The following is a 17,889-nucleotide window of genomic DNA, read 5'->3' as shown; positions in this document are numbered from 1 at the left end:
GCCTGCATTTCTCTTTAACATACTTAAAACTTGCATTATGTTTTTGTGTTTCCTCTCCTGGGTCCAAAATAAATTTCCCTAAGAAAGTTGTAGAAGACTGAGTCCCTAATTCATTAAACAAATGAAAAAGGAGAAAAGTCTATTCATGATTCAACTATCAATATAAAGCCTTGACCAGGATATGATTTAGAAACACATATTAAAAAAAACAACTATTGTTCAACACAATTGGTTTCCTTTATAACTGTATGGGTCTTATATTTTTGCTTTTGTTATTCTTAGTTATTGTCATTCATGTCTGACTCTTCATGACCTCATTTGGGATTTTCTTGGCAAAGATTCTAGAGTGATTTGTCATTTCCTTTAGCTAATTTTACAGATGAAGAAACTGAACAAACAGGGTTTAGTGACTTTCTCAGGGTCACTTACCTACTAAGTATCTGAGGTCAAATTTGAACTCCGAGTCTTCCTGACTCCAGGCCTGGTTCTCTATCCACTAAGAAACTTAACTGCAAGAGGGCTTTATTTTATGCATTTTAAAATGTTATTCTAAAAGGAAGTCCATTAATTTTACTAGATTTTCAAAGAAATTCGATACACAAGAAAAGATTAATAACTCCTACTCTAAAAGAAATGTAATACTTCTCCCATGGAAAGAAACATGACTCTATTACAATGCTACTGAAAGGATAGTAAGACTAGAGTATTATCCTATTAAGTATATAACTGAAACAGTGTTGGATCATAGGTCTAAACTACAAAGAGAAATAATTCTGTATGTCAGCCCAAAGAATTGAATGTTAAGTGATTCTTTGAACTCTGCACTGCAGAACTTAATCAGCTGTAAATAAATAGGATAGCCTAGTATGATCTGATATTACGCTCCATCAGTGGCCTGGATCAAAGTGAAATCCTTTACCTATATAAAAAGCCAAAATAGAACTAAGGACATTATGGAATATCAAAGATATATTCCTTTGCAGTTACATCAGCTACTTTACTAACCAAAGTAGGCACACCACTTCCTCAAGTTATTTAGAGTAAGTCCAGGAGTTGTATATAATAAAGCTAATAAAATGGGAGGGTCAGGTAGGGGAGGAAGAGTGTACCCAAGGGAATGCATGGATACTACTGATATAGCAGCATTTAAAATGTATCTAAGGGATACACTGAATGTAGTTCCATAGACTGAGCCTTTTCCTGGTTAACTAACAATGAGAAATGTTAAATGTAGGGTCCTGGTAATCCATAAATGTTCCAAAACTGTACCGAGTATCACTATCCTAAATGTATGACTTAGCAAGGTGACCATGTTGAAATGTAATAATCAGGGCGGCTAGGTGGCGTAGTGGATAAAGCATCGGCCTTGAAGTCAGGAGTACCTGAGTACAAATCCAGCCTCAAACACTTAATAATAATTACCTAGCTGTGTGGCCTTGGGCAAGCCACTTAACCCCATTTTCCTTGCAAAAAAAAAAACCCTAAAAAAATGCAATAATCAATTGGATATATGTTTGTTTAAAATTCTCTCATTAAAGTTGCATTTATTTCATTCTTTCAATTAGTCCCATTGCCTTGATGATAGAAAAAAGTTTGACAGCCTCTTGATAAATATGTTGACTTCCCCTAAAGAGTATGCCCTGCTTTTAGACAACTGAACATTTAAAAATTCAAATTTAGAATGCAGTTCAATTGGAATGTTTAATGAACATATAAAAATATTCTTCACTTTAAGAAATCACACGGGCGGCTAGGTGGCGCAGTGGATAAGCGCACTGGCCTTGGAGTCAGGAGTACCTGAGTTCAAATCTGGCCTCAGACACTTAATAATTACCTACTCGTGTGGCCTTGGGCAAGCCACTTAGCCCTATTGCCTTGAAAAATCTAAAAAAAAAAAAAAAAAAAAAAAAAACTGTAGTGGTTTCATTAAAGAGTAAACTCCTAATTCATTTTAAAAATTTGGGAAAATGATTTAAATTGAAATTTTCATAAACTGAACTACAAAATATTAAAAAACCAGTATTTATGAATGACTACAAGGCACAAATGTAGTTGGCTAGTAAGATGGAGGCTGACAACACAATGTTTACAATTTGTTGATGACTTATCACAGAGGAAAATCAACCAATCAATAAAACTTAAATGCCTACTATGTACCAAGCACTGTGCCACATACTTTACAAATATCAAGACATCAAACATTTATTAAAGTACCTACTGTCAGCCAGCTACTATACTATGCACTGAAGATACAAAGAGAGACACTAGGCACTAGAGAGTCCCTGCCCTGGAGCAGTTTACAATCTAACTAGGGAGACAATAAGCCAACAAATTAGCAGAGGGAAAACTTCCAGCCAAGGAGGTAAGGAGTCAGATAGAGCAGGGAGTGTTTAAACATGAGGGGCAGCCAGAGAGAATTCAGGAAGCCAAGAGAGGGAAGCCTGCTTAGTGCAGCAGCCTGAAGAGATTATGAAGGGCTGGAAAGGTAGATTTTAAAATCCTAAACTTAGAATCTGATAAGATCATCAAGTGAAGCAGTATCTGTAGAGGGAGAAGAGGGCCCAGGAGAAAATCCTAAGAGGTTCCTATGATGAGAGGGTGCAACCTAGATGAGGATCCAGCAAAGGACCCTGAGAAGGAGGAGTCTGATAGGCAGGAGGAATACCGGGAGAGAGCTGAGCCCTTCAAATCCAAAGAAAAGAAAGTATCAAAGGAAAGAGAGCAATCCAGGTCCAAGGCTTTGAGCTAATAAGAGCTGGCACTTACACAGCCCTTCCAGGGTGCCATTATCTCATTTAATCCTCACAGTCACCCTGAGGGCTGAGGACTATTCTTCTCCCTATATTACAGATAAGAAGATGAGGTAGGATCTCAGCAAGTAAAGTTGGAAGCAAATTTGAACTTAGACCTTCCTGACTCCAAGTCCAGCACTCCGAAGATAGAGCAGTTTCAGTAGAATGATAAGGTCAGAAACTGGATAGTAAAGAGTTAAGATGAGAGGAGGAGAAAAAGTATATTGTAGACAGCCTTTTTGAGTTTAGCCTCAAAAATGATAAACAGGACAACAGGGACAGAGGGTTTTTTCAGAAGAGGGATAATAGGAATGTTTATAGGCAGCAGAAATGAGGTCAGCAGAGAAGGAGAGAATGAAAATAAGTGAAAGAAGGGGCAGCTAGGTAGCACAGTGGATAGAGCACCAGCCTTGGAGTCAGGAGCTGCTGAGTTCAGATCTGGCCTCAGACACATAATAATTGCCTGGCTGTGTGACCTTGGACAAGCCACTTAACCCCATTGCCTTAAATAAAATTTAAAAAAAAAAAAAAAAAAGAAAAGTTAAAGAGAAAGGGACCCAGTGAGGCAGTTCTCCTACTCAAGGTAACCTGGAAAAGAGCAGAAAGGCTCTGCTCCCCGGGGCCAGAGCGAAAGAACTTCAGCCTCCAGGAGGCAGCCCCAGGGCGCTGGCAGTCTCAGCTCACAGCAGTGGGGGAGTCTCCTGAGCTGCACTCCGAGGAGCACCGGGCACAAAGTGGGGGAACAGTGGGGAACTTCTGCCAGAGTGAGCACATGGAGCCCAGCCCTCAGGGCACACAGGGAGCAGCTTGGTCATTCAGCAGCCCAGACCCAGAAACAGAAGCAGGTGGACCTGGTAAGCAGGAGCCCCCAGGGCATGAACCCATTGAGCTGAGGGAGGGGAGTGAAGAGACTGCTGAGCTCTGTCCTCTGCCCCTGAAACAGGACTCTGGGGCTCTGACCACATTCAGATCCTGATCACAGTCTAGGCCCCCCCAATAGAACAGCAGCCCCCCCCCCCCACTTCAGCCCCGTGGCAGAGGGGGGCGCTTATGGTCATTCACAGACCAGGAGGGAGGACAGAGCCTCACACACTGAGACCCTTGTGGGAGTGTCCCAAAAGCTCAGGAAGCACCCCAAAACCAGGCCCAGGCTGGGAAAATGAGCAAGCAGAGAAACAAGAGGAAGACTATTGAGAAATATTTTGCAAATGAGCCCAAGAAGGATCAAAACACTCAGTCTGAAGATGAGGAAGCACAAGCTCCTGCGTCTAAAGACTCCAAGAAAAACAGAAACTGGGCTCAGGCTATGACAGAGCTCAAAAAAGACTTTGAAAATCAAATGAGGGAGTTGGAAGAAAAACTGGGAAAAGAAAGGAGAGAGATGCAAGAAAAACATGAAAATGAAGTCAGCAGCTTAGTCAAGGAAATCCAAAAAAATGCTGAAGAAAATAGCATGCTAAAAACCAGCTTAGGTCAAATGGATAAAACAGTTCAAAAAGTTATTGAGGAGAAGAATGCTCTAAAAAAGCAAAATTGGCCAGATGGAAAAAGAGATAAGAAAGCTCTCTAAGGAGAATAAATCCTTCAGACAAGGAATAGAATTCAGGGAGATTGATGAATTTACCAGAAATCAGGAATCAATACTTCAAAACCAAAAAAATGAAAAATTAGAAGAAAATGTGAAATATCTCATTGAAAAAACAACTGATATGGAAAACAGACTTAGGAAAGATAATTTAAAAATTATTGGAATACCTGAAAGTCATGATCAGGAAAAGAGCCTTGACATCATTTTCAAAGAACTACTACAGGAAAATTGCCCTGATATTCTAGAAGCAGAGGGCAAAATAGAAATGGAGAGAGTCCACCGATCCCCCAGAGAAAGAGATCCCAAAAAACCAACCCCTAGGAATATTATAGCCAAGTTCCAGAACTCCCAAGTCAAAGAGAAAATATTACAAGCAGCCAGAAGGACACAATTCACATATCATGGAGCTGCAGTCAGGATCACACAGGACTTAGCAGCAACTACATTGGAAGCTCGTAGGGCTTGGAATACAATATACCAGAAGGCAAAAGAGCTTAGAATGCAACCAAGAATGAACTACCCAGCAAGGCTGAATGTCCTCTTCCAGGGAAAAAGATGGACTTTCAATGAACCACGGGAATTTCAAAGGTTCCTGTTGGAATGGCCAGAGCTGAACAGAAGGTTTGATCTTCAGATACAGGACTCAGGTGAAGCATGGAGATTGGAGGAGAGGGGGAAAATGTGAGGGATTTAATGAGGATGAACTGCATGTATAGAAAAATGATACTGATAATATTCATATGAACCTTCTCAGTTAATAGAGCAGGTAGAGGGAGCTTTTATAGTTGAAGCACAGGAGAAAGCTGAATTTAAAGATAAAATATGGCATAAAAATGGAGTCAATAGAAAAAAAAGGGAAATGGAATGGGAGAAAGAAAAAGGAGAGGGGGAATAGTCCAAGATATTTCACATAATAAGATTTCTTTTATTACAATGAGCTATTGCAATGACATGGAAGGGGGGAGGCCAGGGGAAATGAGGGAACCTTTACTCTCATCAGAGGTGGCTAGGAGAGGAAACAGCATATATACTCAATCAGGTATAGGCATCTGGAGTACGAAGGAGGGGGGAGCAGGGGGAAGGGGTGGGGATGTGAATAAAGGAGGAGAGGATGGACCATGGGGGGAGAGTGGTCAGATATAACACATTTTCTTTTTTACTTCTTGCAAGGGGCTGGGATTGGATGGCCTGCCCAAGACCATAGGGCCAGGTAGATTCTGGGCCTAAGGGGTGGTATGGGGGCTCAGGGCTTCTTGGCCCCAGGACCAGGGATCTGTCTGCTGCGCCACTCAGCTACCCTACAGCAGAGTCAGAGTGAAAGGAGAGAGAAAATATAGTACATGGTAGTGGAGAAATAAGAAAAGAGGGAGTTGCAATTAGCAATGGCAATGTTGGAAAAATATGGAAGTAACTTTTGTGATGGACTCATCATAAAGAATGTGATTCACCCACGACAGAGTTGTTGGTGTTGGAACAAAGACTGAAGCACATTTTTTGTTATTATTATTTGGGGGAGGGTGCAGGGCAAGTGGGGCTGGGTGGCCTGCCTGGGGCCACATAGCAGGGTGATCTTTGGGTGTCTGGGGCCAGATTTGGACCCAGGTGCTCCTGGCTCAAGGGCCAATGCTCTGTCTGTCACCCAGCCACCCCTACTATTATTACTATTTTATTTTATTTTGGGTCTTTTTTTTCCTTCTTTTTGGTTTTTGCAGGGCAGTGGGGATCGAGTGGCTTGCATGTCACATGGCCGAGTGATTGTTGGGTTTACAAGGCTGGATATGGACTTGGGTGCTCGTGGCTCCAGGGCTGGTGCTTCATCCATTGCGCCACCTGGCCATACCTACAATTATTACTATTATTTTTTTAATTTTAATTTTTTCTCTCCCCTTTACTTTTTTCGCCCAAGCAAGTCTATCTATATTCATGGGGGGAGGGGTATTTTGTTTACTTGTAAACAAGAATATTTTATTAATGTAAAAAAAATTTGTACAAAATGAGAAGGGATGAAAGAGGGGTCAATCTGATAGAGGAGATGGGATGGGATCTCTTAAAAAAGCTAAGAGGTTAGCCTTGGTACTAGCATTTCATCACATGAGACAGATGAAGGAGAAAATGGCAAAAGGTACCTGAGTGATAACAGAGGAGGAAAAAGGAAAAGAGAAATGATAAACGTTCTCAATTTTTTTAATGAAAACATGAGGCAAGATTCTCAGTTGAGAGAGTGGAGGACGGGGAGCCATGAGAAGGGATGCTGAGGTCTGAGTAGAGTGGGATAGTGAGAAGGTATAAGAGGATTGCCTAGTAGAGAGAGAGAGAGAGAGAGAGAGAGAGAGAGAGACTTCACTGGTGAGACTGTCAATATGATAAGGAAGCTATAAAGGGTTCAAAAGAGGAAGGCAGTATACAGTTGAACTACTACACCAAGGAGTCAGGATAGGGGGATGGCCTTGGAGAAAACAGAGGGGTCTGAGGATTGGAAGTCAGGGGACAGATGAAGAATAGGATTTTGTAAAGGTCAGAGGAAGAAAAGAAAATCCAATAGATTATGTTCAAATAAAAGGATTTCAGAATTCTTGAACACAGACAAGGTAACATCTGTGGGAGATGGGAAGATCAAAAGTATGACCATCTTTGTGGTTGAAGCAAGAGGTGAGTAATCTCTAAGCAAAAATTTGTTCAGGAAAAACAAAACCAAGTTTTCTTGGTACCTCAGAGTAGAGAATAAGGAAGTAAGACACTGACTGGGGAAAAAGGGAATGAAGAGAGGATTCACAGATTTCAAGTGGAACCAGAATTATGGCCAGATTCTGCAGAAAAGCTTGAACCTTCTAGCCAAGCATCCCAGTGACAACTGCATCCAGTGTTTGGCCCATTGAAAACTCTCTACTTACATTTCTACCACTTTATCCATTGTTGTACCAACAGGAATGACATTTGGATATACATTCACAGGACGTATGTAGCTCAAGAAATCCTTAATCTAATGGAAAAATTTTATTTTTAAGAAGTAGTGCTTCACAAGATCTTGTGTCTGGGAAATGGTGGAAGGAAAAGGAATCTTTAAGTGAATAATCACACACAATAAGAAATCTTACACCTTTGTTGTCTTCCCCTGTATAAAGTCACTGATACAGGATGCAAACCTTTCTAATTGGTAGAATATCCAGAAGCTCTTCGAAGACTGATTTTCTCTGCCTGAGTGCAGTTTTTTTTTTATGAATATGTTTGTTTCCTTCAAAGCTCAGATTGTAGATATTTTCTCATTACTCTCCACAATAACCCAATGAGTCAGAGCATTATTCCCTTTCACAAATGTAGAATCTGAGCTACAAAGCAACTGCTACATTCTAACTCTTCTAAATTCAGGATCTGATCAGAGGCAATTCAATTGAGCAAGCATCAGGCATCATTGCTTAAAGCTGCTCAAGGATGTTAAACCTTAAGAGCATGGCAGAATATAAAGACCATCAGCTCTGAGTCAGAGCCCAGAGGGCTCCTACCCCACTTCTGGTGCTAAATACCTCACTGAACTTGAACAAATTATTTAATCTTGCTGGACCTCAGTTTCTTCCATTGTAAAATGGAGGAGCTGAATTGGAATAGCTGATTTCTGAGGCCTCTTCCAGTTCTAGATCTTTGATTCTGTCATCTCCAATGTAAAAAAAAAAAAAAAAAAAGGAAATGCATATTTTAATTAAAGGAGGAAAGCAAATGAGAAAATCTTTTATTTGGAAATTTCTAATTTACAGTTTCCTTTAAATTTTTTAATTTTTTTTAGGTTGTTTTTTTTTTTTTTGCAAGGCAATGGGGTTAAGTGGTTTGCTCAAGGCCACACAGCTAGGTAAGTTTTAAGTGTCTGAGGCCGGATTTGAACTCAGGTCCTCCTGACTCCAGGGCTGGTGCTCTATCCACTGTGCCACCTCACTGTCCCCCCACCCTTCAAATTTTTAGAGACTTTGTGAAATAGAAATATTAGACAAGTGGACAGAAAATATCTAACTCTTTTTCTTTCATGAACTGTGTCCAAAAAGGGTAGGTAGGAATTTAAGATGTAGTTCAGGGAAAGTAAGAAAGAACAGTTATACTCAGGAAGTTCATTTCTTCCTCTCACAGTTTAGGGATAAGGAAATGGGAACAGAAAAGTATCTCGCCCCCAAACCCTATTCTCATACAAGCAGAAGTTTTATAGCCTAAAAAAATATAGTAAGATTTTTGGGACACAGATGCACGCGCGCGCACACACACACACACACACACACACATATATACACAGTTTTTAGAAAAATATAAGCTCTAATAAAAGCCAATCTAATTTTAAAAAATTTGTTTTAGATAATATACATCTATATATTCTGTTCTCCGAAGTCCTTTTGGTTGGAATAGTTTATTAAATGGTGACTACCCTAATATCCAGTTTCTAGAGGGGAAGCTGGGAGGCAGGGGTTGGGTGGTGTGGTACTGGGAGAAGTTACCCAGAATTAAGATATAACTTTATTAGTGTATGTAAAATAACAACTACTAATATGAAAAAAAGGAAAAGGGCAGGAACTGTTTTGCTATTCTACCCAGGGAAGAAGAAACTAATTCTGGCTGATTAGGGTGTAAAGCAAACACATAGGCTTTTATTAATATGACTTTGCTATATGTAAAATTACTTCCTTCCTCTCTTTCATGTGCTGCATATAAAGAAAAGAAACAACGTTGCTGATTTCAGGAAAATTTTAAACAGTAAAGCTTTTGTGAATAAAGCTTGAATGAGTTGCAAAAACTACCTTATGGTTAAAAGGAATATGAAAGAAATGTTAAAGCTGATCCAGAGAGATAGGCAGCCTGAGACATTCCAATAGCAAACTAGTTGAAAAATCACAGACCATGGTTTTTGACTTCTACCCAAAATTCCAAATTACTGAGAAAGGTAAGAATTCTACCACAGGAATTTACTTTCAAAGTTGCATTAAAGTATTGTCTTTATAACTAATGACTAATGTTATATTTAATTATTAAACAGATATCCAAAGAAAATTGTCTTTTAGCCTTCTTAGAAAATATGATAAAATAGATCTTTTATCTTTCCCACCAAAGGGCCCTTCTGTGAAATCTCCCCTTCCCTCTCATTCCAGGGTTAAGTACTGTTCAACTTCCTAGTCTTCCTTTTTAAAATAGTCTCTCTGGGACTTCTCATGCTTTATCACTCTCCATTATTTAGCCTTCTCTCTTCTCTATGACAAACTTTAACTGTATTATTTTGTACCTCTAGCCAAAGATCTTTCTCTGCATTTTAACTCCATTGTTTGCAAAGTCATCTCCTGAAAGGGTAGAAGAGACTAATATTCTGATGGTATGGGGACAATGAAGCAGAATATCTGAAATGAGATCTATTATAGAAAAATCTAAGATATAAGTGTTATAACCTTAGAAGCTATCTAGTTCAACTACTTAAGAGTTGAAGAAATGTAAGAGAACAAAATACAATTATACATAAGAGAACCAAATACTAAACAAGGACAGTAAAAGGATTTGACAAAATAAGCAATAGATCATAAAATTGGAAAAAGCTAAAGACATAAAATAAATTAAACTTCATGAAAAATCATTATGGAAGAGTACTTGAGGTGGAGACCAGTAATTTAAAGGAATAATTTGGGGTGGCTAGATGGCACAGTGGATAGAGCACTGGCTCTGGAGTCAGGAGTACCTGAGTTCAAATCTGGCCCAAGTTCAAATCTGGCCTCAGATACTTAACAATTATCTAGCTGTGTGGCCTTGGGTAAGCCACTTAACTCCAGTACCTTGCAAAAACCTAAAAAAAAAATAATAATTCCATTATGTCATTTCACCAGAATCTAAACTTCTTTTGGATAGGATTATATTTTATAATTTGTATTTTGTTGCATGCTGTCCAAAAGTGATGCCAATTACGATTCCAAATATAGTAAGAAAAAAGTTATTATCCCAATTAGGTAACTTGGCATTTCATGACTACATTTTTATTCTATCCCAATTTCTGAAGGTGACCAAAGCTGCAGGTTGAGGATAACAACTTACTGGGGATTCCTGAATCATAGATTTTGACTGGAAGGGGACTTAGGGGCTCTCTAGTTCAACACTCTCCAGTTACAGATGAAGAAACTGAAGCCCAGAGAAGTTGACTAACTTGCCCAAGGTCAAAATTAAGAATGTTGGAGAGGGGTTTTGGGTTCAGGTAGAAATTTTTTCTCCAAGGTTCCTGACAACTCTGAGATTCTGAGTTTGCATATATTCCACAGAGACATGTACAGGGAGTCATCATCTAAAACCTAAAACAAGTCACCCCAATGACTAAGCCTTACACCCTATAGCTAGGTGGGGCAGTATAGCTCAAGGGTAGGACCAGTAAACAATGGGGGATTGGAATGGGCATTACAGTTTGAAAAATAGGGGTGGCTAGGTGGCACAGTGGATAGAGCATGGGCCCTGGATTCAGGAGTCCCTGAGTTCAAATCTGGCCTCAGACACTTAATAATTACCTAGCTGTGTGGCCTTGGGCAAGCCACTCAACCCCTGTTGCCTTAAAAAAAATCTAAAAAAAAAACCCAACACAGTTTGAGGCAATGGGATTAAGTGACTTGCCCAAGGTCACGTAGCTAGGTGCTTATTTGAACTCAGGTCCACCTGACTCCCGGGTCTATTCACTGTGCCACCTAGTGGCCCCAAAGGCTAAAATCTTTTTTTTTTGGTTTTAGATGCCCCCTGAAGGCTAAAAACTTAAGTGATGCTATCACATAGCAAATAGCACTCATGACTACTTTTTTCTATTCCACACACATGAGCACACTGAATTTGCATGAAAAAAGCTAACAATTAACTTGTCTTAGTTTACAAGAATGAAAATAGTTGAAAATTACTTTGGAAATTAATTTTTCAGGAAAACTGCAAATATCATATTCTAAGTCTGATATAACCTGGATGCCTGTATAACTATCAATATAATGAAAGTCATCATACAGAAATAACAAAATGTTTTTAAGCCTCAGTGAAGGTAATTTACTTGAATTTACTAAATACTTCTCAAAACACTTTTTCAAACAAAATTTTAGTACAAACAAGCTGGACATATCCTTTAAGTTAATTGTATTGGGATTAATTTGGATAATGCTGAATGTTCCTCTGAATGATGACTTAATGGTTCTATAAGACAGGTAAATTCTACATTAGAAAGTCTTTTATTTAGGAGGGCGACTTTGGTAATATATATTTTAGAGTATTTAGTTAGAAATTTACTAATAAAGAAAAACTTTGGGGGTTCTCTTCTAAGAAGCATATCAACACAAGCATTTAGGATGAGCTACAACAAATCTGAGCAGCAGAAGTAAATACATGCCTGAAAGTCAGGGACACTAAAGCTAGCCACTCTAAACTTACCTCACTGTAGGAAGAATGAAATGAAAAACAAGCTCTGTACGAACTCTCTCCAGTTCTAAGGAAAAAGTAGCAAAAACAAAAAGCCTTGTTAATTCACAATCATAATCATTTTGAGCTTTCCCAAGGGTACCTGACTTCACTATTTAAAAAACTTAAATGCAGGGGGACTTCTTTATCTCTGCCTGAGCTCCAGAATTTTTTTTTTTTTTAGGTTTTTGCAAGGCAAATGGGGTTAAGTGTCTTGCCCAAGGCCACACAGCCAGGCAATTATTAAGTGTCTGAGACCGGATTTGAACCCAGGTACTCCTGACTCCAGGGCCGGTGCTCTATCCACTGCGCCACCTAGCCGCCCCCTGAGTTCCAGAAATTTAAGAATAAATTATCTTTTTTTTTTTCCTCCTATGTCAATGCAAGAAATGAGAAGCAGCAGAATGTAGCAGATGAGACTGAACTTGGAGTCAGGAAAACTTGTGTTCAAATCTTGACCCAGACACTTACTAGATATGTGAGGCCTAGCAAGTCACTTCATATCTCTGGGCTTCAGTTACTCACCTATTAAACAAGGGGATTCTCTAAGTTCTTTTTCAGTTCTATATCTGTGATCCCGTGATCCCTCTTTCATTCATGGTCCACCCAACTGTTCAAATGATATTGCTAAAGTAGATTGGAACAATTCTTTCCCCTGTTCAAGAGGCTTCAATTATTCCCCACTGTCTCTAACATAAAAAACAAACTCCTCTGGAACTTAAAGCCCTGCTGCAATCCCACTCCGGCCCATCTTCCCAAACTGATTACACAGTATTCACTGTCATCTGTTTCACCCTCCAGCCAAACTGACCTATACAGAATCCCACTGCCCACCTCTGCATTCCCAAGTCTCACTTCACATGCCAATTCTTTTAAAAGATCTTTTCTGATTCTCCCTTCCACTCCAAAATCACACTATTTTGTACTTATTCCATATTGTCTCATCATGTTGTATGCCCCCCCCCAGTAAAATGTTATCTCCTTGAGAGCAGAAATTGCTCCACTTTTTCAATGTCTCTGCAACTGAGTAGAAGTTAAAAAGTTCCAACTAATTCAGAGAGCATCTGAGGCCCTATGCAAGCTCTCCAATCTAACTTTTCAAGTCTTACTTTTGCATTACTCCCCTATATACTTTCTCTTCTAGTCCAGTCAATGTATTCACTGGGCTCCAGTCACTCACCTCTGTACTTTTGCTCACGCTGTTTCATTTTTCCTTCTCCTCCTCTCCTATCTACATCCTAATCATTTTTGAAGACCCACATCCAATCATTACTTTTTTGGATCACTTTTTTTTTCTTTTTAAGATTTTTGCAAGGCAGTGGGGTTAAGTGGCTCGCCCAAGGCCACACAGCTAGGTAATTATTAAGTGTCTGAGACCAAATTTGAACTCAGGTACTCCTGACTCCAGGGACAGTGCTCTATCCACTGCATCACCTAGCCGCCCCTGGACCACTCTTAACAATGATTAGTTTATTTGGTTATGAATCATATATAGCCTTTTTGGGGTTTTTTTTTGTTTTTTTCAATTACATTAAATTAAAAAGTTTTTGCACAGATAAAACCAATGTAATCAAGATCAAAAGAAAAGTAGTAAATTGGGAAACAATCTTTACAACTAATGATTCTGACAAAGGACTCATTTCTAAAATATACAGAGAACTGAGTCATATTTTTAAAACAAAAAGCCATTCCCCAATTGACAAATGGTCAAAGGATATGCAAAGGCAATTTACAGATGAGGAGATCAAAGCTATCCATAGCCATATGAAAAACTGCTCTAAATCATTAATTATTAGAGAAATGCAAATTAAAGCTTCGATGAGGTACCACCTTACACCTCTCAGATTGGCCAGTATGACCAGGAAGGACAATGATCATTGTTGGAAGGGATGTGGGAAATCTGGGACACTATTGCACTGTTGATGGAGCTGTGAACTCATCCAACCCTTCTGGAGAGCTATTTGGAACTATGCCCAAAGGGCAACAAAAATGTGCATACCCTTTGACCCAGCAATACCACTACTGGGTCTATACCCTGAAGAGATGAGGAAAAAGGGTAAAAACATTACTTGTACAAAAATATTTATAGCAGCCCTGTTTGTGGTGGCAAAGAATTAGAAATCCAGTAAATGTCCTTCAATTGGGGAATGGTTTAGCAAACTGTGGTATATGTGTGTCATGGAACACTATTGTTCTATTAGAAACCAGGAGGGACGGGATTTCAGGGAAACCTGGAGGGATTTGCATGAACTGATGCTGAGTGAGATGAGCAGAACCAGAAAAACACTGTACACGCTAACAGCAACATGGGAGTGATGTTCAACCCTGAAGGACTTGCTCATTCCATCAGCGCAACAATTGGGAACAATTTTGGGCTATCTGCAAAGGAGAGTGCCATCTGTATCCAGAGAAGGAGCAGTGGAGTTTGAACAAAGTACAAGGACTATTCCCTTTAATTCGGAAAAAAAAAAAACCAGATGTCTTATGGTTTGATCTGGTTACCTCTGAGAATTCTGTTCTCTTTAAGGATATGATTTCTCTCTCATCACACCCAATTTGGATCGAGGTACAACATGGAAACAAAGTAAAGACTGATGGAGTGCTATCTGTGGGGTGGGGGTGGGGGGAGGGAAGCAAGATGGGGGAAAACTGTAAAACTCAAATAATATCTTTAATAAAAATTTTTAAAAAAAGCTAATTTTTTATGCTTTTTTTTTTGGCAAGGCAATGGGGTTAAGTGGCTTGCCCAAGGCCACACAGCTAGGTAATTATTAAGTGTCTGAGGCCGGATTTGAACCCAGGCAGTCCTGACTCCGGCGCCGGTGCTCTATCCACTGCATCACCTAGCCGCCTTTTGACAATACTTCTGTTTTTATCTTGAAGTAGGGTGTGTGTGTATGTGTGTGTATGTATGTTTGCTTCTGGTCTCCTTGACTGAATCATAACTTCCTTGAGGGCAACAGGGACTACATCTGACAGTTCTTATTATCTCTAAAAGTATACAGTTTATAATAGTTGTTCCAAAAAACTTTTGGATTAATCAGACCACAATAAATACTATTCTTAGATCAACAGCTAGAATTATGTTACCTTCCTTAAAAATAAGAAGAAAACAACATGAAAAGTATTATGAACCCAACGATGTCTAGGTTTTTTCTTTGCTATCTCTGTATAGAACTATAGGATTATACTTTGATCTGGAAGGGAACTCAAATACCAATTAGCCCAACTCTCTCCATTTTCTATAAATGAGATCTTGACCTACAGACTTGACGAAACTCATAGTTTATGAAAATTTTGAACTAAGCCCAAAGTTGCTATCCCTATTAAATGTCATCCTGTTTTAGAGAGGCATGTTATCAAATTTGTCCAAGCTAATTTGAATTATATTTGTTTTCCAGGATATTAACCTCCTAAAACTTGATAAGCATACTAAATTTTACTATCCATATCACTAATAAAAAATATTAAATAATATCTGACTTAAGGCTGGCTCCATGGGGCGGCTGGGTAGCGTAGTGGATAGAGCACCGGCCTTGGAGTCAGGAGTACCTGGGTTCAAATCCGGTCTCAGACACTTAATAATTACCTAGCTGTGTGGCCTTGGGCAAGCCACTTAAGCCCATTTGCCTTGCAAAAAAAACTAAAAAAAATACAAAAAAAAAAAAGACTGGCTCCTATGGGATACCTATTAGTATGTGCTAATCAGGCTAACAGTCATAATTTATCACAATTAATTCTGTGATTTCTGCTATCACTTCCAAGTAATAGTTTACATTAGAATTTTTCCAGTCTTCTGCTAAAATTCAGGATTCCATAAGACCCTTCAGAGATTTAAGAAACTGAGTTCAGTCACATTGGAGATGTTTTGCTCCAGTCCAAGTCCAACACTGAGACAAGTCACTTCATCTGGCCCCTCCAGTTCCCTCCTTCACTTCCTTCTCCTGCTGCACTCTTTCCTTCAGTTGCTAACTGCCACCAGGCTCATGGACCTGAGACACCACTTGAATCATGCCACTCCAACACAACTCTAAACTTCTCTGTGCACTGATCAGGGCACCTCGGGTCCTGCCCATGGCCTCTTTAGCTCATCTCACTTCTCAACATTTATCAATGTGAACTCTTCCCACTAGTCAAGAATTTCTGCTGAATAGTCCCCACAAAACTCATTTTGTTCCTGTTTCTGCAGCCCTCTGTCATCTGCTACTTCTAAATTCAAGTACTTGAATCTTTCAGACTCACCTCAACTCCTTTTCCAAGTAGCTTCAATTATTGTGGCCTTTCAATGAACTCCCATAGCTCTTAAGAGACTGTAAGAGTCTCAAAATAAAATTGCAGAATTGTAGTAAATCCAAGTATTACTTCCACCACCATTATGACCACTACTACACTGATCAAATCCCTAATGTAAAACTACTATCTCAATATTGGCTTCTTTGTAAGAAATCCCATTATAGAGTTAGGTCTAAATAAAAGGAGCAAATAGCTGAAGATTTATCTTACAAGATGACAAGTGACCTGTTAGCTACTGATTATATACTTATGTTATTTTTTGTTTCTTGTTAGGCAAGATTTTTTTTATCCTTCCTTCAATAAATTATTGGTTGTCATTAAAGCAAGCTTAGTTATAAAGCTTAATTTAAAAAATATAACTTAGAAATTGTAAAATCTCTTATTACTTTCATATTAGGCTGAATTTAAAAAAGTATTTTGAATCAAAAAAAGACTTTTCTAATCAGAACATTCTTTATAACACAGATATATTGTCTCAATCCTCACTCTTCCATATGTACACCCAAGCCTTACCTCACAATTACATTTGTTTTTCTAGATCTTTCTCCAAACCACATTGTGGATGGCTTAATGCTGATCACATGTAGTGGAGTCCCATTTTTAGAAGTAATTCCACATGGCAATCTGTTCCATTGAAAAAATTCTTCTGCCTAAAATAAGACAAATAAAAGTTAAAGATCTGAATACTGATATCTAGAAATTCCATGAATCTTTGACAAAACAGGTGTTTTTGGCATCAACAGAGAATAAAAATCTGATAAACAATGGTACCATTTAATTTACTCCATTACTATGAAATCTTGGTCAATTATTGAAATGATTTTTAAATGCATTTCCACTGAATAGCAAACTCTCCTACTTCATTCTAAGTATTTGAAAAAAATTATTTAAAATTTTTCAGAAACTTGGCTTAACTTTTTTATAACTCAGTTTACTCTTCTGCAAAATGTTAAGCCTGTCACTTAACATCCCTCTGACTTGATTCATTTCTCCAACTTTAAAATGGGAATAATAACAGCACCTACCTCTCAGGGTAGTGACAATCAAATGAGATATTTGTAAAGGGCACAATGCCTGGCATAGAGCAGGTACTTAATAAATAAATCTTTCCTTCCCTTCCTTTTTTCTTCCTTCCTTTCTTCCTTTCTTCCTTCCTTCCTATAGGGGAAGCCAGGGAACAATATCAGGTGGGGAATTTCATTGGGGAGGTACACATGCTACATCAAAAAGTGAGGGATAGGCAGGAAGGGCAGAATAAACAAGAGAAGCTGTAGTTTCTCATGCTCTATAAAGAGGACTAGATGGCAAACTTGCAAGTGGAGGATAATGGCAAGTCTATCTTCTATCTATACTGTATATTGCATTTCACCATGTGTATGTATATCCCATATCTGCTATATGAAATGATTTGAATGTGTAAATCAATTAAGCACTTATTAAGCACCTGATATATAATGATAAAAAGCATTCTGAATAGTACAAAATGGATATAAATTAAATTATTCTTTAAACTGAAAATCTGAAAATTGAGTATATGGAAGAGTGGGGGATAGGTAAATAAAAAACATTAGTCAAACTAAACCTATTAATAATGAAGTCAAACTCTGATGTGAAAAAGAATGTATTATGAAATCTAAAAGGCCATCTACCAGACCAGGTGGACCCAGGAAACATCCTCCACTCAAAAGAATGATTTTTTTTTAGTTTTTTAATTTTTTTTTTTAGATTTTTGCAAGGCAAATGGGGTTAAGTGGCTTGCCCAAGGCCACACAGCTAGGTAATTATTAA

The 17,889-nt window shown here is 38.6% G+C and overlaps 1 protein-coding gene across 1 annotated transcript in view; it reads right to left on the bottom strand.

Moving 5' to 3' along the window:
- Positions 1-17,889, bottom strand: part of DCLRE1C (DNA cross-link repair 1C) — a 43,781-nt gene that overhangs the window by 10,063 nt on the left and 15,829 nt on the right. The window contains exons 10-12 of the mRNA XM_074194071.1: positions 16,615-16,751; positions 11,782-11,836; positions 7,272-7,360 (exon numbers count right to left, since the gene is read on the bottom strand). Coding sequence (XP_074050172.1) covers positions 7,272-7,360; positions 11,782-11,836; positions 16,615-16,751 — 281 coding nt within the window. The remainder of the gene's footprint in view (positions 1-7,271; positions 7,361-11,781; positions 11,837-16,614; positions 16,752-17,889) is intronic.

This window comes from Macrotis lagotis, chromosome 7 (genome assembly GCF_037893015.1).
Source record: "Macrotis lagotis isolate mMagLag1 chromosome 7, bilby.v1.9.chrom.fasta, whole genome shotgun sequence".
In the NCBI taxonomy this organism is placed as follows: Eukaryota; Metazoa; Chordata; class Mammalia; order Peramelemorphia; family Peramelidae; genus Macrotis; species Macrotis lagotis.
The sequence above is the reverse complement of the archived record's forward strand: the minus strand, read 5'-3'. Positions and strand labels throughout refer to the sequence as shown.